Source organism: Mobula birostris, chromosome 24, assembly GCF_030028105.1.
Source record: "Mobula birostris isolate sMobBir1 chromosome 24, sMobBir1.hap1, whole genome shotgun sequence".
Lineage (NCBI taxonomy): Eukaryota > Metazoa > Chordata > Chondrichthyes > Myliobatiformes > Myliobatidae > Mobula > Mobula birostris.
In genome coordinates, this window is record NC_092393.1 from 33,709,314 (window position 1) to 33,731,074 (window position 21,761).

At 40.1% G+C, this 21,761-nt stretch overlaps 1 protein-coding gene across 1 annotated transcript in view; it reads left to right on the plus strand.

Annotated features, from left to right (window-relative positions):
* The window catches only part of LOC140187101 (alpha-1,6-mannosylglycoprotein 6-beta-N-acetylglucosaminyltransferase B-like), a 919,793-nt gene that overhangs the window by 877,097 nt on the left and 20,935 nt on the right, over positions 1–21,761 (plus strand). The window contains exon 14 of the mRNA XM_072242054.1: positions 18,427–18,543. Coding sequence (XP_072098155.1) covers positions 18,427–18,543 — 117 coding nt within the window. The remainder of the gene's footprint in view (positions 1–18,426; positions 18,544–21,761) is intronic.

A 21,761-nucleotide genomic window follows, 5' to 3' on the forward strand; every position in this document is an offset into this window, starting at 1 on the left:
CCATCATTTTAAGTCTAAGTGAGGCTTGTATTATCTCACACATAATGTCTAGTCTTGCCTCTGAATGCAAAATCTTTTAGACTCTTGATTACTGTGCTTGAATCAGACGATATCACAGGTCTCATCGTTCTCACTTTCTCCACCCACTGCAAAGCTAATAGTACCACTGTCATTTCACCTGTCTACAATCATCATTTATCCACACCTGTGTTTTAATGTTCAAATCAACCATTACAGATCCTACCTCTAATCTACAATTACCATTATTGAAGCATCTGTGTATATTTGTAAATATTCACAATAATTATTATTTACACAAGATTCAACTATATCTAGATTTAAAATTATTTCTCTATTTTTCTGTCTCCTTTCGAATAATTTAAGATCCTCCTCTGGTGCTTCACACAGCCATGGAGGTTCCCCGGGAAAAGAAACTGTATTACTCACTGCCTTATTAATAATTCATGTCCTTTCTGCTTTTCCTTCAATAGTCCATGCAAAATTTCTGGTTTTCTTTCTTTCCTTTTCCCAGCATGAATCTAAAAGCTACTTAGTTGGATCATTTTCTCCATGCCCTTGTAGGTTTACCCAATGTGTTAACACAAGCTGTGTTCTTCTCAGTTCCAGAGGTGTCTCCCCCAACTCCACCCACATTGTCACCACTCATGTTGTCCTTATTGCCCCACTGGTTAACCTTAATGCTTGATGTTAAATTATATCCAGTTTCTTGAGCATATTGTATGATGCCGATCAATATACCATACTTTCATAGTCTAGTATTGATCATATTAATCCTATATATGTTACGTTCCAAGATTACCTATCAGCGCCCCATTCCTTTCCTATTAAACACCTCATAACATTTAGCGCTTTCTTACTTTTGTTTATTATTTCCTTAACGTGTGTTGACCATGTGCGTCATTTATCAAACCAGATTCCAGACACTAACTTAATTTTATTGGCTTCTGATATTTAGTTAATTGGCCAATCACCTATTAACTAGCAATCAGCTGACTTACCCTTTTTAAATTCTGCAAATGAGACTCTCGAGCAATAAACACCTCTCTTCAATTCTCCTGCTCTTACTCCAAGTGAAGCTATCAAACAGTAATAAAGAAAGAGAAACTGACCAGAAATTCACCGTAGCCTCTGCTTCTTCTCACTAAAGCTTCAATTCCCGACTCTAACCCCATCCATTCCCACAATGGCCGCTCCATTTAAACCTGTTTTTTTTTATTGCCCCCAGTAAAACTCACAAGCAATGAAACTTGCTCTTTCAATGCTTCCTGCTCTAGCTCATGATCCTCCAAAGTGAAACCATGCACAGCTGCAGAACCATTGTGCATTCTGTCAGGAGTTGCAGCCGGATACTTTACCTGCACACTTTGTCATCAGGGACTCTGACAGCCTCTCTGAGTCCCGAGGCAAAACTTGCTGCCCACGTCTATTTTTTTGGGCGTGTGCGTGCGTGTATGTGCGATGTTGGTGAGACGATGTCTTTTTCATGCCTTTACAAGGCGCGGAGCGAGAGAGAGAGAGACTGTCTGGCGCGCCACTCCTCACGCAGACATTTTGCAGTATTTTTCCCTCTTATTTTACGAGGTTGAGTTGCGATCTTGACACTCAACCCAGCACGGATGGAAAGCGTACTCGGGATCGGACCCGACTGGGTTCGAACCTGGGAACCTCCGTTCCAGAGTCCGGTGCTGATGTCGTTGTGCCACCAGACGGCCTTGCTGCCCACATCTAATGTCCTTCTGAAGGAGGCAGGGAGTCAACTTTATCCATCAGCAGACCTTCTGATGAAGCTACTGATGAAGCTAGTAAGGTGTGAGATCCAGGGTTTGGATTCAGTGATGCTGAAGGAATGAAGGAATAATATGTGACCTAACCTCCTCTATTTGTCTTTCTTGATGGTAGTGGCAGCAAGTCTGGGAGGATTTTTTGAAATTATGATTCTGATGCAACATAGCGCTGAAAAAGTTTCCACATTCACGACAGAGTAGCTAGGGCAATACATCTGTAAGTTTAAAATGTTAGTTTGGGTACTTCTCCTTAAAAAAACAAGGTGAAGAAGAGACTTAAGTGTGGTAAATGGTGAGAGGCTGCTTCAAGTAGTAGATGATTTCGGAGCAGAGATTTTAAACAGATCAAAGGATGCAAATGGGATAGGAGGAAAAATTCTTTATGGTATAGTTATGATCTGGAACTCACTGTGGGATACTTGAAGTGGAATTATTAAAGGCTTTCACAAGGGAACTGACAGGCAATTAAGAGAGAATAATTATGAGGAAAGACTACAGGTTACTCTCATGTTGCAATCATTTGGATTATAACAATTCACTCTTATAGATTACCACACAAGAAATTGAGGTATTTGCTGTCACAGAATTTATATGGATCAAATAAATAAATAAAAACAATTTTTCCAACTTGCATTTCTTGGCCCATGCACAGATGATGCAACTTTGCACTGTAGAAAATATAAACCAGATTGTTTTCTAGCAATGCAAACCCTCCACGTAACACAGGGGTCGGGTCACCTGCAGAGATTCCTCTGCCAGAGGTGAATGGCTGAACGGTCTCTCTAAGTACCACAAGACTATGATTTTATTTTCTGGCTAAATATGAATAAACAGTGCTTATAAAGGATTAGATTATGAGGGCACTCAGTCCTCGTTTATTGTCATTAAGAAATGCATGCATTAAAAAATGATACAATGTTCCTCCAGAGAGATATCACAGAAACACAGGACAAACCAAGACTAAAACTGACAAAACCACATAGTTATAACATATAGTTACAACAGTGCAAAGCAATAATGTAATTTGATAAAGAGCAGACCATGGGCATGGTAAAAAAAAAGTCTCAAGTCCTGATAGCCCATCATCTCACGCAGACGGTAGAAGGGAGAAACTCTCCCTGCCATAAACTCCAAGCGCCGCAAACTTGCTGATGCATTGGAAGCACCCGACCACAACCGACTCTGAGTCTGTCCGAAAACATCGAGCCTCTGACACCGAGCACCATCTCTGCTGAGCGCTTCAACCCCACCCCGGCCGCCGAGCAACAAGCAAAGCCGAGGACTCGGGGCCTTCCCCTCCGGAGATTCTGGATCACACAGAAGCAGCGGCAGCGAAACAGGCATTTCAGAGGTTTCACCAGATGTTCCCCCGTGCTCTCACGTCTGTCTCCATCAAATCAGGATTGTGCACGGCACCCTACTTGACAGATAACAGATATCACCACTGGAGTGGCCGCTGCGAGCTGCATCGCGCCGCCATCTTCTCCTCCCCAGTGCTTTCCTAGAGTATATGATAAATAAACTCTTCTCGGGCTTCCAGCCAGGTACAAGTATCGATTTTAACCGACGTTTTGATAACAAACTCTGCCATTCCTGATGAAGATAGCAGAGTTTATCGTCGAAACATTGGTTAAAATCGATACTTGTACCCGGCTGGAAGCCTGAGAAGAGTTTATTTGTAAACATTGCTTATCTTAGATTCAGGTAAATATACTGCTTCACTGTGATACTTGAGCAAAAGCACGTGCTTAGACATAGCCAGAGTATTACTGACTTCACCATCTCTCACAAAAAGAGCTCCTGCATGCTCCATGGCCTTTCCCTATCATTTCAGGTAATTTGTCAGATATGCCCATTCGTAACATATCTATAAAAAAAATTATATCAAAGCAAACAGTTTTACATAGTTTTGAGACAAACAGAGCAAAAAGTAAGGGATGTACGGATACAAAGCCTTTGAGGCTTAGAAAGACTTATGGAAATGCACAAAATGCTGGAGGAACTCAGCAGGCCAGGCAGCATCTAGGCAATGAGTGCAGTCGGCGTTTCAGGGCAAAACCCTTCGGCAGTCTTGCCTGGCCTCCAGCATTTTGTGTGTGTTGCTGGAATTTCCAGTGTCTACAGATTTTCTCTTGTTTGTGATTGAAAGACTTGGGGGAGTTCATTTATGGATCTTCAGAAAGAGGAACTGAAAAGCAGTCCTACTAGAATTAAAGTGCATCAGTTACTATTGAATCTTGGAGCAACAGCTGACAAATGCAAGCATGCTTGTTAAGTCAATAAAAATGTGTTTGTACTCAGGCTGGGTGAGAGTAGAAAGACTAAGACGAACAAAGTATTACCCTGGCTGCCCTGCTACAGATTTTCAAACTATTCGTTGAAAGTAGCATCACAGGTAGATAGGGTTGCAAAGAAAACTTTTTGCACATTGAGCTTCATAAATCAAAGTATTGAGTACAGGAGATGGGATGTTATGCTGAAGTGATATAAGACATTGGTGAGGCCTAATTTGAAGTATTGTATGCAACGTTGGTTACCTACTTACAGGAAAAATGTTAGGTTAGGTCAGTCTGCATTACACCAAAGCTTTTGAGCATAAAATCCTTCAAAAGGAAGTAGAATTGGCTCAGTACATCATGGGTAAAACGCTCCCAACCATTCAACATATCTACATGAAACGTTGCCGTAGAAAGGCAGTGTCCATCAGCAAAGATCCTCACCACCCAGGCCATCCTCTTTTCTCGCTGCTGCCATCACGTAGAAGGTACAAGTGCCTCAGGACTTGCACCACCAAGTTCAAGAACAGTTACTACCCCACAACCATCAGGCTCTTGAACAAAAGGGGATAAGTACACATTGTGTCTGTGTACAATTACAAATTGATTAAATAAAAGCACACGCATGGGAGATGGCTTTAACTGGTGTATTCACATTGAGGCGAGAGAGAGAGAACAATGTGCATGCATAGACAACAGCGCATGTGCAGACAACAGATCAATATGTAGTGCTAAGGGGAGGATCATCACTCTAAAAGAATAGGTCTATATATTTTACTTCCTCCCACTTTAGATTAATGCAACATAAAACTGTATACATACAAAACATCCAGTTTCCTTTTCATAAACCCATATTCCAAATAAACATGCTTTCACAATAACAGTCCATAACTAACTTCACAGTTCTAAAGGTTCAGTCTTTCAGGATAGTGCCCCTGGACTTGCGTTGTGGCATCAGGTTTGGCAGGTGTGTTGTCTAAGACAATGTTCTCGGTTTCCAGTGTCACATCATCACTGAGAGGTAAGTTTAGTGACTATAATGTGTCCTCCTCGATGGATGCAGTCAACTCAGGTGTGTTTTTCAGTTGAGCATCCAGTATCTGGTCCACATGGTGTTTCCATGTCCAATCTCCAACATCCACTGTGTACATCAGTGGTCCAGTTCTTGTAGCTATCCTACCGTGTGTCAACTTTTCTTTTCAGTAATCACGTGTTAGGACTTGCTGTCCAATCTTGAAGCTCCGTGCAGCTTCAGTTGGCAACTGGCTGAACTGTTTATTCTGCACTTCCCTTCATACATCTGGTTTCAGGAGGTCTATGCGAGATCTCAAATTCCTGTTCATGAACAGCATTGCAAGTGTTTGACTTGTTGTCGCATGAACAGAGTGGCGATACACAGAGAGGAACTTGTCCGCCTTGTGCTGTAGGGAAATGTTCTCCATCACTTTAATGGACTTCCTGAAGGTTTGGATAAACCTTTTAGCTAACCAACTTGTTGCTGGGTGGTGAGGAGCTATCTTAAAATGTCTGCTGCCATTTTGCTTCATGAACACTTGGAATTCTTCTGACATGTATTGTGGTCTTTTGTCACTCATAATTTGTTCTGGTAAGCTGACACTGGTGAAGGTAGTCCTCAGAGCAGAGACTGTCCTTGCTGAGGTGGTTGACTTCATTGGTATAACCTCTGGCCACTTCAAATGAGCATCCACAGCAATCAGGAACATGGAAACCATGAATGGCCCAGCTAAGTCAATATGTATTCTTTGCCATGGTGATGACAGCCACTCCCATGGGTGTAAAGGTGCCTGTGGGGAAACATTTTGAACATTTTGCATCCTGAACAGCTTTTGGCTAAGTTTTCAGCCTGTTTATCTATTCCCAGCCACCACACGTGTCTCCAGGTGAGACTTTTCATCTTGACTGTACCCAGTTGTCCTTCATGCAGATGTTCTAACACTCTGGTGTGCAGTTTAGAGGGAACCACAACATGAGATCCACAATCCACACATCAGCGTTCTTTGACATACCAACAGTTGGTCTCGTCTCACTAAGAACTCTGGAAATATAGGGTTACTATGAGCTAGCCATCCTTGCATGGTGATTTCATAGACTTTTGACAATGTCAGGTCACTCCTTGTTTCCCTTTGTATTTTGGAATTTGTTACCGGCAACTGGTCCACCAATGCAGTGTGGAACAACTCTGCTGGGTCACAGTATGACACTTTTCTTCTTCAGTTGCCATTAGTGGAAGACGTGACCATCAGTATTGCTGTGTTGTTTGGTGGTCTTGAACTCTCAGTCATAAAAGTGGGCTTCTAGAAATAGTGTCCAATGTTGTAACCGGGTAGCTATCCTCACTGGAATTTCCTTCCTAGGATTGAAAAGGAACACAAGGGGCTAGTGATCTGTTACTGACGTAAACTTTTGCCCATAGAGGTAGTGGTGGAACTTCTTAATCACCCATAGTAGACTAAGGGCCTCTTGGTTGATCTGTGTACCATTGTATTCTGCACTCATAATTTTGAAGCAAATGCAATCGGACATTCAAATCCATCTTTCATAATGTGTGACAAAACAGCTCCAATGTCATAAGGGGATGCATCACATGCCAGTCTGATAGGCAGGGATGGGGCATAATAGGTGAGCCATTCATCAGATGTTATTAGTCTCTGTATTTCCTTGAATGCTTTTTCACATCTTTCTGACCATTCTCACTTTGCTCCTGTCTGTAAGAGTGCTGTAGCAATGTTTGGGAGAAACTGGTGGTAGTAGTTTACAAGGCCCAAGTATCATCTGAGTTGTGACACATTTTTCGGTTTGGGTTCCTGTAGCACTTCTTCTATCCTCTTTTGTGACATATGTAATCCATGCTTATCACTGACATGTCCACAATATGATATTTCATTTTTGAAAAACTCTCATTTCTCTCTCTTTCCATGCAGACCATACACACTCAGCCTGGTAAGCACTTTCCCAAGGCTCTGGAGATGCTCTTCATTATTTTTGCCAGTCATGATGATGTCATCAGGGTAACATTGTATTCCTGGGATACCTTAGAGACCTGGAACAGTCCCTAATGGGTATTGATTGTGAGAAACTTCCTGCTTGACTCCTCAATCTCCACGTCTTCTATTCATGAAAGGGAATACTGCTCAGTATGCAGCACTGGGTTGATGCTCACCTTAAAATTCCCACATACGCGAACGACTCTGGCCTTCCCTTTCTTGATCACTGGGACAATGGGCATGGTCCAATCACTCCACTCAACCCTAGAGATAATTCCAGATGCCTCCAAACTCTGCAGTTCAACATCCACTTTAGGATGTAATGCGTAAGGCACTGGACACACTTTATGGAATCTAGGTATTGCTGTTTCATTCAGTTCCATTCTGGCCTTCATGCCTTTGAGTTACCAATCTCCTTCTCAAACACCTTCTCATTAACATTAAGCTGCTGTGCCAGTCTCAGTGTAGTGCTGCTGTTGCTTGTTGATGTCACACTCAGAGCTTTAATTGAGTGCCAGTCTAGTTGGATTTTTCTCAAACATTCACATCCAAAAAGCACTGGCCCTCCTTTTTTCAATACATAAATCTCTAACTGTTGTGTTTGGCCTCCATATGTCACATTTACTTTCAGTTTGACTTTGAGAGACATTTCTTTGCCCATGTAAATCTTCAGCATCAGTGAGATCTTCTCTACGGTATTTTAGAAAACAGTCTGTTGTAGTCTTTAATTCTGAACAAAGGTGACCCTGTATCCAGCTCCATTTTCAGTTTTACACCAGACACATCTATTGTGATCCATATTATACTGCAGACTGCCTCCGTAATACTATGCAGTCCTGCGCATGACAGGTCACCATCGTCGGACTCTATGTTGTCTGATTCTGTTTTACATTCGCTAATCTTTCGTATTTGCTTAATTTTGTATTCGAGACTTTTCATTCGGTTATGCTTTTTGTCTGCCTTTCACACTCTCTCTATGTGACTTTGTCAATGACACTTTCTGCAGACTTTTTGTTTGAACCAACAGTCATTTGCATCATGGAAGGATTTGACACATCAATAAGCTCTTTGGCTTTTTGCACAGTTCGGGGATATTTTATGCATTTCACATTCTGACCTCCTTTTCTGTAGTTCTGCTGAATCCTTTGCTGCAGTCTCTAAAAATATTGCAATGGTCAATGCCCGTTCTAAGGTTAGGTCTCTTTCGGAAAGTAGCCTCTTTTGAGTGCTTTGGCTGTGCATACCACATACAAGCCTGTCCCTTAATGCATCAGAAAGTCCATCTCTAAAATCACAGTACTGGGAAAGTTTGCGCAGTTCTGCAATGTATTCGGAAATACATTCATCCTTTGCCTGGTTCCTTTTGTAAAATCTAAATCTCTCAGCTATTACCAGTAGTTTATGGCTCAAGTGATTTTGTAAAATTGTAACAATTTCATCAAATGTCTTGTTCGTTGGCTCTTCAGGGGTTACTTGGCTGCATAAGAGGTTGTGCATTCTTGGGCCCATTAAGCTAAGAACTGTAGGGGCTTTCTTTTGCTCATCCATGTTGTTCGCATTACAGTACAGTTCAATCCTCTCAATATATGACTCCCATCCTTCATTAGATCTATCAAATTTATCAACATTCCTGACTGAAGCAATCGCCACGTTATTTTCACTTTAAATTCAGTGCATTTTTCAGTGTTGCTATGTATTGTATTCGCGCATTTGTTAGCGTCTGTAACAGCCTTCCTGTGCTGTTTAACTCTCTCTGTTCTTTGTCCCATTACTGTCAGTGCAGTTCGTGATATTTTCTGACATTCAGGTTTGTACTCGTCACCAATTTGTTGTGTCTGTGCGCTACTACATATAGATTAAACAAAAACATGCCTGCGGGAGATGGCTTTAACTGGTGCATTCACGTTGCAGAGACAGGGAGAGAACAATGAGCATGCATAGACAACAGATCAATACATAGTGCTAAGGGGGTGTGGGACGTTTCTCTTAAAGAAATAGATCCACACATTATTACACTCATTTAAGGACTCTTTTATCTTCTTACTTCATGCTCATTATTAATTGCTATTTATTTATATCTGTATTTGCATGGTGTGTTGTCCATTGATCCTGTTTGCAGTTACCGTTCTACTGATTTGCGAAAAAGAATCTCTGGTTTGTATGTGGTGAAAGTATATATTCTGATAATAAATTTTACTTTGAACTTTATTCCTTGGAACATAGAAGATTGAGAGGAGACCTGATAGAGGTACACAAAATTACGAGGAGTATAGATAGCGTAAATGTAGGCAGGCTTTTTCCACTGAGGTTGGTTGGGACTATAACAAAAGGTCATGGGTTAAGGATGAAAGGTGAAAAGTTTAAAGGGAACATGAGGGGAGCTTCATTCAGAGAGTTGTGAGGGTATGGAATGAGCTGCTAGCACAAGTGGTGCATGCAAGCTCGATTTCAACATTTAAGAGAAATTTGGGTAGGTACATGGATGGTAGAGGTCCAGGTGCAGGTTGATGGGAGCAGGCAGTTTAAATGGTTCAACATGGACTAGATGGTCCAAATGGCCTGTTTTTGTGCTGTACTTTTCTAAGACTCTATATCTTTATTATAGTACAAGTTTACATCAATGGGAATGTGGAGGTATTCCTGGTCCTTTCAGCTGATGTGACAGCATTTCTGAATGAGCTTTTCCCCCCATTATTCAATTCCCTCCAAGTGGGCCTAGTGGTCTGGATGAGCAGGATGCTCCATTCTTCTGCCCAATGGTCTTTTGGCCTGTTAGTACTGATGTTGTCAGTCATGGGATAAAAAGCTGATTGTAAAATTAGGAGAATGAAATAACAGTAGCTTTCTTCTCTGGTTGTCCTGCATCTGCACCAACTCAACATATTTTCCATGAAATTCCATTGCTCATATTCTACACAAGTTACACATTTTGAAATTGAGCAGACATATGGAACCTATGCATATCGTCCTCTGCAGGCACCTTCCTTCATAAAAGTTTAATGCACTCAAAGAAAATGCTGCCACAACCCTAAGTTCTCTTTAAACAGAAAATAAGCTAAAACAATAAAGAGGTTCATGGGCAGCTTTATCCTCTTTCAATATTTTTATTAGTTTCTGCATAGAAGAATACAGAGTACAAGAAGATATATATTATAAGTCAAAAGAAAAAAAAGTCCCAAATACATTGTATTAAAAATACAGTTACAATCACAAAACTTTGTATTCATAAAAATTTTTTAAACTTTAATTAAATTGTACATGGGTAGCTTTATAATCAGAAATTTAAAATATCAGTTGAATGCTCACAAAATCAAAAACTAATATTTTTCTCATCCAAAGAGCATCTCATTGGTAATGAGCTACAGCTCACTCTCCTAGTTTAAGTTATGAAATAGCACTGCTCATTTATTCTGTGACCAAGTATGTATATGTCTGTGCCAGGACGATTTACTAATGTGTACCAAACCACTTATTCCAATTAATGAGAGCCACATTGATCACTTTAAAATCTCTTACCATGAAGAGAGTGGGTTTGGTTAATCATGTGTAGGTTTGTGTTTGTTATCTTATTTCAACACGGTGTTACTACACAGATCTATTAATTGTCCCATGTATGTGTAATGATAAATATATTAAGTTATCCAGTCTGTGCTTTCAGTGATTAATTGGAAGTTCTGTTGTTTAGCTCAATTATTTAGTTTTGATTGAAGCACAAAAAAAGCCTCATATCAGTCTTTGCAGCCAACAGCTGCACAAAACAGATTTGTTTTCATAACATGCATTGCTTCACAGTCATCTCAAACAGGCTCCCTGTATGTTTACAGTGAGTCAGTGAATCTTACAGAGCTGCAAATTCTCTGGGTACTTTGCTGAATAGTTAATACTAACCTAATTATTGTGACTTTTTAAAAAATCCCAGGGATGAAACTAATATAGAGCATTAGTCCAAATAATAAATTGATGGTTTAGTTGACGTGCTGCCAAAAGCATATCAGCTGAAATATTTTGCATGTTGTGTGACAAGGAAAGAGGTGAGATGAAGAAAAAGGCGCATCATTAAACTGGGTTATTTTAAGTCTGAATGGAGCAGCTACCCTTCTGAAGTCTTTTATTTTTGTATGCAACTTTCTCCACCAGTGCACTTTGTTCCTTCTCACATTAACTGCTATTTCCCTTCAGTTCTCCCTCTCAATTTTCTACTATTTCTTCAGAATTTAGCCATCCTTCCCCTTTGTTTTCCTGTTTATACTCGCCTTGCACATAGACTACCAGAAGGTCCCCATAGCATGCTGCTATGTACCACAACAAAATAACTACCATTTCCCTATGACCAATACTCAATGCTTCACCACAAATTTTCTCTTGAAAAATTCAGCCAGCAGAAATTGTGTTTTTAAAAGACCAAGTGCAGATCATTCCCAGTGTAAGTATTAATGTGAAAATTCTTGTACACATGACAGTGCAACACAGCTTAATGCATAGAAGAATATGCAACTGTTGTTTATTTTTTTAAATCAGGCTTGCAGAATAAAATGGATTCTGTCATGAAAAAATAAATAAAATTGTTAATTGTTGCAGAAAGATGCAAGAGAATAATGGGAAGATCATAACAAAGGGAATTCCTTTTGTTTAATTAATGGGATTCACGAGTCCTACATTAATGAACCAGCAGTCTATATGATGCTATATTTTATTGTCTTGTAATGGGTCAGATTTTACGCATAATATATCTGATATTATAATTAATACATGCAAACATTTTGTGCAATCATGTTACACCTGCCACAAACAATCATCAATTTTTTTTCATACTGTGAAAAATGAGGTAATCTTGCATGAGATATTCTGTCTCTCTCATTATAAAGCGATTTATGGTTATGAAGCATTGTGCCACTCTGATTATGTAGTTTATGGCACATACACATGAAGAGTGGTTCAGCTGCCTGTTGTATGAAAACTCCAATATTTTCACAACCTCAAAGCAACATACACCTGTATTAGCTGCACAATGTAATTGGATACACAGAAATTCATGGAAATTTGGTCAGGGTAAAAGTAGAACAGAGAACAGTTCTTTACAGGAACAAGCCCTTTGACCCACATCGGTGCGATGAACCAAATAAATTAGTAATCAAATGGCCAACTAAACTCATCCCTTATGCCTACACAATGCCCAAATGCCTCTATTTTTCTCACATTCATGTGCCTATCTAAATGTCTTCTAAATGTCCCTTATGTATCTCCCTCTACCACCACCACCTCAGGCAGCACATTCCAGGCACCCACCACGCTGTGTAAAATGAATTACCACTAACATCTTTAAAATTTCCACCTCTCACCTTAACTGCATGTCCTCTGGTTGTAGATATTTCAACCCTGGTAACAGGATACTCTCTGTCTACTCTGTGTATGCCACTCATAATCTCTGTCAGATCTCTCCTCAGCCTCCGCCACACCAGAGAAAACAACCCAAATTGTCCAATCAATCTCTTATTATAGCACATACCCTCTAATCCAGGCAGCATCTTGGTAAACCTCTTCTGCACCCTCTCCAAAGCCTTCACACATTCCTTTAAAAGGGTGAGCAGAACTACATGCAACCCTCCAAATGTGGCCTAACTAGAGCCTTATAAAGCTGCAACATAACTTCCTGATTTTTGAATTCAGTGCCCCAACTAATAAAGCCAAGCATGCTATTTGCCTTCTTAACTACCCTATCAACCTGTGTAGTCACTTTCAGGGAGCCACAAACTTGGACCCCAAGATCCCTCTACTCATCAACACTGTTAAGGGTCTTGCCCTTTACATTTGACCTACTAAGGTGAAACACATCACAATTGGCCAGGATAAACGCCATCTGCCTTTTCTATGCCCATATCTTCAACTGATCTATATACCGCCATACTCTTTGCCAGTCTTCTACGCTATCCACAACACCACCAATCTTCGTATCATCTACAAACTTACTAACCCACCCAACTACATTTTCATCCAGATAATTTATATACATTACAAACAGCAGAGGTCCCAGTACAGATCCCTGTGGAACACCAGTAATCACAGGTGTCCAGCTAGAATATGTCCCTTCAACCACCATCATCTGCCTTCTATGGGCAAACCAGTTCTGAATCCAAGCAGCCAGTTCACCATTGGTCCCTTGCATCTTAATCTTCAGGATAAGCTTCCCATGAGGGACCTAGTCAACCACCTTACTAAAATCCATGTAGACAACATCCACAGATTTACCTTCATCAATCACCTTGTCAAAACACTCAATTAAGTTGATTAGACACAACTTGCCCTGCACAAAACCATGCTGCTCTCCCTAATTAGACCATGGTTTTCCAAATGCTCATTAGTCCAATCCCAAACAGTTCGCTCTAGTAACTTCCCTACCACGGATGTGAGACTCACCAGTCTGTAGTTTGCAGGATTATCCCTGGTTCCCTTCTTGAACAATGGAACAGCATGAGCTACTCACCAGTCCTCCAGGATCTCACCTATGGCTAGAGAGGTCACAAAGATATTGGTCAAAGCCCCAGCAATCTCTTGCCTCTCTCAATAACCTGGAGTATGTCCCATCAAGCCCCGGGGACTTCTCCATTTTAATGTTCTTTATGAGACTCAATACTACCTTCTCCTAAATTTTGAAATGCCCTAGCATATTAATACTCTTGGCACTGATCCCCCTATCTTGCACATCCTTCTGATGTAAAGTATTTATTAATGACCTCACTCACACCCTTCACATCCAATTAAATGCACCCTCGCCCCTTTATCCTTGAGTGATCCCACCATCTCCCTAGTAATCCTCTTGCTCCTGATGTATGTATAAAATTTCTTGAGATTCTCTTTAATTCTACTTGCCAAGGACCCTTCTTGAGTTCTTTTCTGTGTTTTGATGTTGTGTGTTAATGTATATAACACACATTAATGTGTATTAACACAAACATGCAAAAATCTGAAGATGCTGGAAATCCAAAGCAACACACTCAAAATGCAGTCCTGATGAAGGATCACGACGTGAAGCGTTGACTGTTTACTCTTTTCCATAGATGCTGCCTGGCCTGCTGAGATCCTCCAGCATTTTGTGTGTGTAAATCTGTATTAATATTGCTTTCTACTAGTTCTGCAGTTCAAATGCAATACACTGTTAGTAAAGGGGAATCAGACAGTTTGCCTTGTCAATGGAGAATGTGAGTAAGGCAATTAAAATCTCACAAATTTCTATGCTTATACTAAAGTGAGTTTCCTGAGCACAGGTTGTGCAAAGCAGCACAAAGGCACGGAAACATGATAATGTTATCTGTTGGGCCAATCAGATCTATGACAAGTCAGTTGGTACCCATGAGTAACCATGATCTTCATTTCAAGTTTGCTGTTAGCATTAGCTCTAAGATTACTGCATAACCAGTGCAAAAAAAAAGCAAAAGAAGAATATTTCAATTCTAATTTGCATATATTCCTATGTAATCATTCATTACCCCTTTCATCTTCTCCCTGGGGATTTGTGTAAGGATGACCAGAGATGCAATGGCAAGCCATATTCCCTATCTAATTTATCATTTTTGCATTTACTCAATAGAACATAAAACATTGTATGAACCCAAATACCCCATCAAAACCCAGGGTCCTTTTTTTGATGGTAATTAATTGCCTTGCTACTTTTGAAAAGAATACTAATAGAATAATATTATATGGAAAATACGGAATCAACCGTATTATTTTGGAATGACTGCACATCAGCATGAAGACCAAGGATCTTGTTCCTATCTGTTCCAAATCAATCAATTCGACCCTAGCTTTACCGACCATGAAACACACCGAAATTTGAATGAATGATGAAAACATATTAAAAGACATCTGAACTTATTTGCACTCATTTTAAGGCTATGATATTAGAAAAATGAGATTAATTTAGGGACTTATATTCTGAAGTCCTGAATGCCTGAAAATAATCCACAAATGGGGCCAGAATTTACAGGTTAGAAAAGGAGAATTGGTGACTGGTTTGTTATTTTCACTTGTACAGAAATACAACATAAAGGATGTCAACCAGACAGAGCACTCCATTCATAAATATATCAAAGTAATACAAAAAGAAGAGAATAGAATGCAGAATGTAACAGTTAAAAATAAACTGCAGTGTAGGGCTATGATGCAGTAGGTCAAGAGATCAAGAATTCATCTTTATCATATAAGAGGTCCAATCAGAAGTCTTATAAAAGCAGGATGGAAGCTGTCCTCGAGTGTGATCGTACATTTTCTCAAGCTATTGCATCTTCTGTCTCATTGGAAGGGCAGAACCTGGGTGGGAAGGGTCCTTGACTATGTTTGCTGCTTTCCCGAAGCAGTGGAATGCGTAGACAAAGTCCACGAAGGAGATTTTCATGATGGACTGGCTATGTTCACAGCTCTCTTGGACCGAATAATTGCTCTACCATGCTGTAATGCATACGGATAGGATGTTTTCAGTGGTGCATCTATAAAAATTGGGGGAGTCATTGGGATATGCCAAATTTTTTTAGACTTCTGAGGAAGTAGGGGTGCTACTCCCTACACGACTCCCTTGTCCATTCGTCCCTCCCATCCCTCCCCACTGATCTCCCTCCTGGCACTTATCCTTGTTAGCGGAACAAGTGCTACACATGCCCTTACACTTCCTCCCTTACCACCATTCAGGGCCCCAGACAGTCCTTCCAGGTGAGGCGACACTTCACCTGTGAGTCCGCTGGGGTGATATACTGCGTCCGGTGTTTCCGGTGTGGCCTTCTATATATTGGCGAGACCCGACGCAGACTGGGAGACCGCTTTGCTGAATACCTACGCTCTGTCTGCCAGAGAAAGCAGGATCTCCCAGTGGCCACACATTTTAATTCCACATCCCATTCCCATTCTGACATGTCTATCCACAGCCTCCTCTACTGTAAAGATGAAGCCACACTCAGGTTGGAGGAACAACACCTTATATTCCGTCTGGGTAGCCTCCAACCTGATGGCATGAACATCGACTTCTCTAACTTCCGCTAATGCCCCACCTCCCCCTCATACCCCATCCGTTATTTATTTTTATACACACATTCTTTCTCTCTCTCTCCTTTTTCTCCCTCTGTCCCTCTGACTATACCCCTTGCCCATCCTCTGGGTTCCCCCTCCCCTGTCTTTCTCCCTGGACCTCCTGTCCCATGATCCTCTCCTATCCCCTTTTGCCTATCACTTGCCCATCCCTCCCCCTCCTGTCTTCTCCTATCATTTTGGATCTCCCCCTCCCCCTCCCACTTTCAAATCTCTTACTCACTCTTCCTTCAGTTAGTCCTGACGAAGGGTCTCGGCCCGAAACGTCGACTGTACCTCTTCCTAGAGATGCTGCCTGGCCTGCTGCGTTCACCAGCAATTTTGATGTGTGTTGCTTGAATTTCCAGCATCTGCAGAATTCCTGTTGTTTAAGTAAGGATGCTGCTGTGTTTTTTTTTTGGCCATAGCAACTACGTAGCTGGATCAGGACAAATCTTCGGTGATATTTACACCTTTGAACTTAAAACCCCCAGCTATTTCCACATCAGCACCATTAATACAGAGAAGGGTATGTACTCTACCAAAGCTCAATAACCAGCTTTTGGCCACTTCTCCATGCATACAACTTTGTTTTCAATGGAGCTGCATAATGCTTCCAAGGTCGATGTGCACTATTTTTCCATTCTGACTGTACTGAGACGTTGTTGGTGGCCCTTCCTTGGACCAGTACAGAAGTAGTGGTGGTGATGCTTCCATTAGTTATTACATACATTAAAGATGAAAATGTGTCACATCCATGATGTGCAAATACCTAAGAGTGTCCATATGTTCATATGTGTTTCTTTTTGTTATAATGCTGCAGTCTTGTGAGGCCCCAGAAATGGCAGAATCGAGATGTATAATTAACAGAGGTGTTGATTTTTCATTTGTTATACAAGTAATTGTGAATTTTCCAATATACTGCTGATTGGGTATAAAGATTGTATTTTGTATTCTAAATATGGTCGGTGCTGTCCCTGCAAAGGAAAAGCTGCACACCACAATAATTGAAATGGAAGTTGAGGATCAGGTGCATTTAGTATATTGAAGAATTATTTCACCCTTATCGCAAGTACTCAGCCAGTTCCATCTCTCTTCCACCGAGGACATTGACAATTAACGACATCTCAGAAAGGCACCATCCATCATTGAGGACCCCCACCGCCCAGTCCATGCTGTCTTCTCATTGCTGCAAGCAGGAGGGAGGTACATGAGCCTAAAGATTCACACCTCAGTTTCCAGAACAATATCTTTCCCACTACCATCAGGTTCTTGAACTGATCTGAAAATCCTACTTCTACCTCAGACTATATTTCCTTCATATTGTATTAATACTATTTATTCATGTTTATTTTGTCAAGAAAGTTACGTGTAATTTATGCTAATTTAAATTTATGTATTTCATATTTATAATTATTTATATGCTGCTACAAAAGGCTAATTTCATGGCATTTATACCCTAGCTATGTACTGTATGCCCATGACAATGAACTTGAATTTGAATTGAGCTTGAATGTGAAAAAATCAACAAACCAGGTTATTGTGATAAACTGATTATATGAATAGAAGTTTCATTTATATTCTGCTGTCCCACCCCTAAAAATTACTGTGGGAAAGGAACAAATGCTGTTAGTCAACTTGTTCCTATCTGTTTTATTTCCACTAATTTGGTTCTGTGAGTTGCTGGGGCTGACAGGTACATAGGATGCTGCCTCTACAGGAGATCTGGGACCTGAATAAAGAGGGTAAGCAACTACACAGCTCCTGAGCTCCTTAACCGGAAATGTTCTGAAGTTGACAACCACAAATATTGAAGAAAAGTGATAGATGACTCAATGTCAAAACTGACACAGAATGAAAAATAAATGCAAAAAAAAGAGATTGGGGTGGAGAAAAAAAATGATACGATCTCAGTGTTTTTATAAAATCACCAACAATTAACACCTGATAGAATGAAATTGCGTAACAGTAAAAGCCAATTTTCAGTGACAGAATGGTTAATTGGAAGTAATTAACACTCATCCTGTTGTTAAGAAGATTAAAATGGACTTAACTCTCTGTGGGCAGTTTACCTTTCATCTACTTCCTAAATACAGGAAATTAACTTTATTCAAATTAGCTTCATGGAAAGCTAACAATGAAATGCTGTTTTCACGAAGCCAACATAAAAAGAACATATCCAAAGCAAGCTTAATTATGTACATGAGGTGCCCAGGTTGTAGTGGCATTTTCAGCGAGACATTTGGAACAAAAGGTATTTACATTCATGTTTCCCTTCATTTAAAGGTTTCATCACAACATCCATATACCGAGTATTTCATCGGGAAACCACATGTTTGGACAGTTGACTACAATAATACAGAAGAACTGGCAGCTGTCGTTAGAACAATTTCAGTAACCAAGGTTTGATTCTATTTCAAACATTGTTAACTTTAGTTTTTAACCTATAATGTAAAGATGGCAGCCAGAATGATGTATATTGGCCTGGGTTTTCCGGTCAACAATGAAGTTTTGGTACTCCCCACTATGACCATGGGAACAGTTGCCCGAACATACTAAGCGGTCTCTGAATCATCAATTTTCCTATTTCTGATATTAATTAAGTTCTGTCAGCAGGTGTCGAGTTTTCTGAAGTCTAACATGCACAACCATCAAGTGAATTCAGTAGCTGATTAGAGTAAGAATACTCAAAATACTAAGTAAAAAAGTGTATCTTAACTATTTTAGAGATATATACAGATTAGGACATAGATGAGTTTGAAAGAGTACAGAAAAAATTCACAAAGATGTTGCTGGGATTGGATGACCTGGGTTATAAGGAAAGATTGAATAGATTAAGACTCTTTTCCTTGGAACGTAAAAGATTAAGGGGAGATTTGAAAGAGGCATACAAAATTATCATCTATAGATAGGGTAAATTGCAAGCAAGGTTTTTCCACTGAGGTTGGATGGGGCTACAACTAGAGGTCATGGGTTAGGGTGAAAGGTGAAAAGTTTAAGGGGAACATGAGGAGAAACTTCTTCAATCAGAGGGTCATGAGAGTTTGGAACAAGATGCCAGCACAAGTGATGCATGTGAGCTCAATTCCAATGTTTAAGAGAAGTTTGGATAGGTACATGAATGGTAGGGGTATGGAGGGCCATAGTCCCAGTGCAGGTTGATGGGAGTAGGCAGTTTAAATGGTTTGGCATGAACTAGATGGGCTGATGGGCCTGTTTCTGTGCTGTATTTTTCTATCACTCTACAATACTGTGAGGGGTTGTGGCAGAAGTTAAAGTGATCATGAATAAACTTGAACAAGATAATTATGTTACAAAATTTTAAATGTTTTTTATGAGATACAGGCTCCAAACATAAAAATGTTTTTTATGACCAGACAGGCTGTGTACCATTAATTGGGGCTTGATGTGCAGATAAAACTTCTATTGCTCCTCATTCAATACTGAACATTTTCAATTTTTCTTTTACAATAGGAATAGTGGATGAAACGTTCTTATAAAAGCAATAATTTCTAATTGATTCTACAAAGTCTGATATGACGTGGAAAGTTTTAACTAGCAGAACTGTCTAGATTTCTGCAAGTACATACTCAGAATCTCTTGTCAGATTTCTTCTAGTATAACAGTACCTGCTTGCAGCCTTGGCATCATTCTCATTATATTTTTGAGCTCAAACTTTAAGGTTGCATTGTGCTTTGAAGTTGATATAAAGCATGTTGAATAGAGTTTAACCTCATTACTTTTGGAAGTTACCCAATTTCCAGTCCATCATGGGTTCTGCAATTGAACTGAAATACAAATAATTCTTGCTCACAGGAAACTATACTCTGTACAGTCTATGGCGTCTCTGAGTGGCAAAGTAGTAATGGTGAAATATCACATGTCAAAGAATGAATACAGCAATACAGTATTTTATTCAAATTTTGCAGGGTTTGTTTCAAATAGTGTAATCTTTTTCCATTGTTTTCCAGTAATTTTATACATTACCTAGGTATTGGTTTTCACCCTTCTTAGGTTAACTAAATGAGTGTTGCATATAGACTAATGACCAAAATGTAACAAAATAGTGAAACTGGCCAAAGCTACACTATAATAAGTGTGAAGTATTGCACTTTGGCAGGACAGACTAGGGAGAACTTACATGGTGACCAGTGGGGTGCAGTTGAACAGACATATCTAGGAATACAGATTCATAATTCCTTGAAAGTGGTATCACTGGTAGATAGGGTCATAAAGAATCATAAAAAAAAAGCTCTTGGCACATTGGCTTTCATAAATTAAAGTACTGAATACAAGAACTGGGGTGTCATATTGAAGTTGTATAAGACATTGGTGAGACCTAATTTGGTGTTTTCTGTTCAGTTTTGGTCACCTACCTACAGGAAAGGTGTAAACTAGGTTGAAAGAGAGCAGAGAAAATTTGCAAGGACGTCGCCCGGACTTGAGTACTTCAGTTATAGGGAAAGGTTGGACAGGTTAGGACCTTACTCACTAGAGCATAGGACAATGAGGGGAGATTTGATAGGGGTAGACAAAATTATGAGTGGTATAGCTAGGTAAATGCAAGCTGGCTTTTTGCACTGAGGTTAGGTGAGACTAGAACTAGAGGTTGTGGGTAAGGGTGACAGGTAAAATGTTGAAGGATAACCTCAGGGAGAATTTCTTCACTCAGAGGGTGCTGAGAGGGTAGGGTAATGTAAGGGGTGACAGACGACACATATTGTTCATAATAGAAACTGTTCTACAAAATTCACCAACACCATCATTGAGTTATTTTGTTCACTTTAAGAGACGATGTCTGATATAATGACGTCAGTGTAAGGCAATTGCTTTTGGTTTGTTCTCAATGGAAGTAAAGGGCTGCAGCTATTGTTAAGCACATAAAACAGCTCTCGTGTGTTTTACTCACAAATTCCTACAAGAGTGTGGAACGAGCTACCAATGGAACTGGTGAATATAGCTTCAATTTCAATATTTAATGGACCTTTGGACAGGTACATGGACGTGAGGGGTACAGAGGGCTATGGTCCGGTGTAGATTGATTGGACTAAACAGATTAAGAGGTTGACACAGACTAGATGGGCTGAAGGAGCTGTGTCTGTGCTGTAGTGTTCTTGACACTGACAATTTACACTCAGAATCACATGGTGAAACAGGACCCTGGTAATTCCTGAGAGAAGCTACTTGAAAATTTCCAATTGTCACATCTTTGTCAATATGAGCAATGGTAAGAATATCAGTCCATAAAGAAACTTTCCAATGGTGCAACCACAAAGCAATTGCATGAACATGGTGATCTTCTGAATGTGCAGTCACCCCATGCATAATCACCTGCTGTGATGAGATTTTATTCCACAAGTAGCCCCAAACCACTGCAATGTGCAATGTGGGCCATCACTTCATTTGCTGAGACAGCAGTTGCTTGGAGCAGCTCTGCTGTGCATCATTTTAACAGGCTACCATCAAGGACTAGAACAATAAGTAATGTGCTTCCAGGTATTGAAACTACGTCTGGCAAGTTCTTTATGCAAGACATCTGTGTCTTTGTGCAAGACATCAGAATTAAGACCATTTAATTGGCATCTCATGGCAATCCCAGCACTCTTGCACTCTTAGTTCCT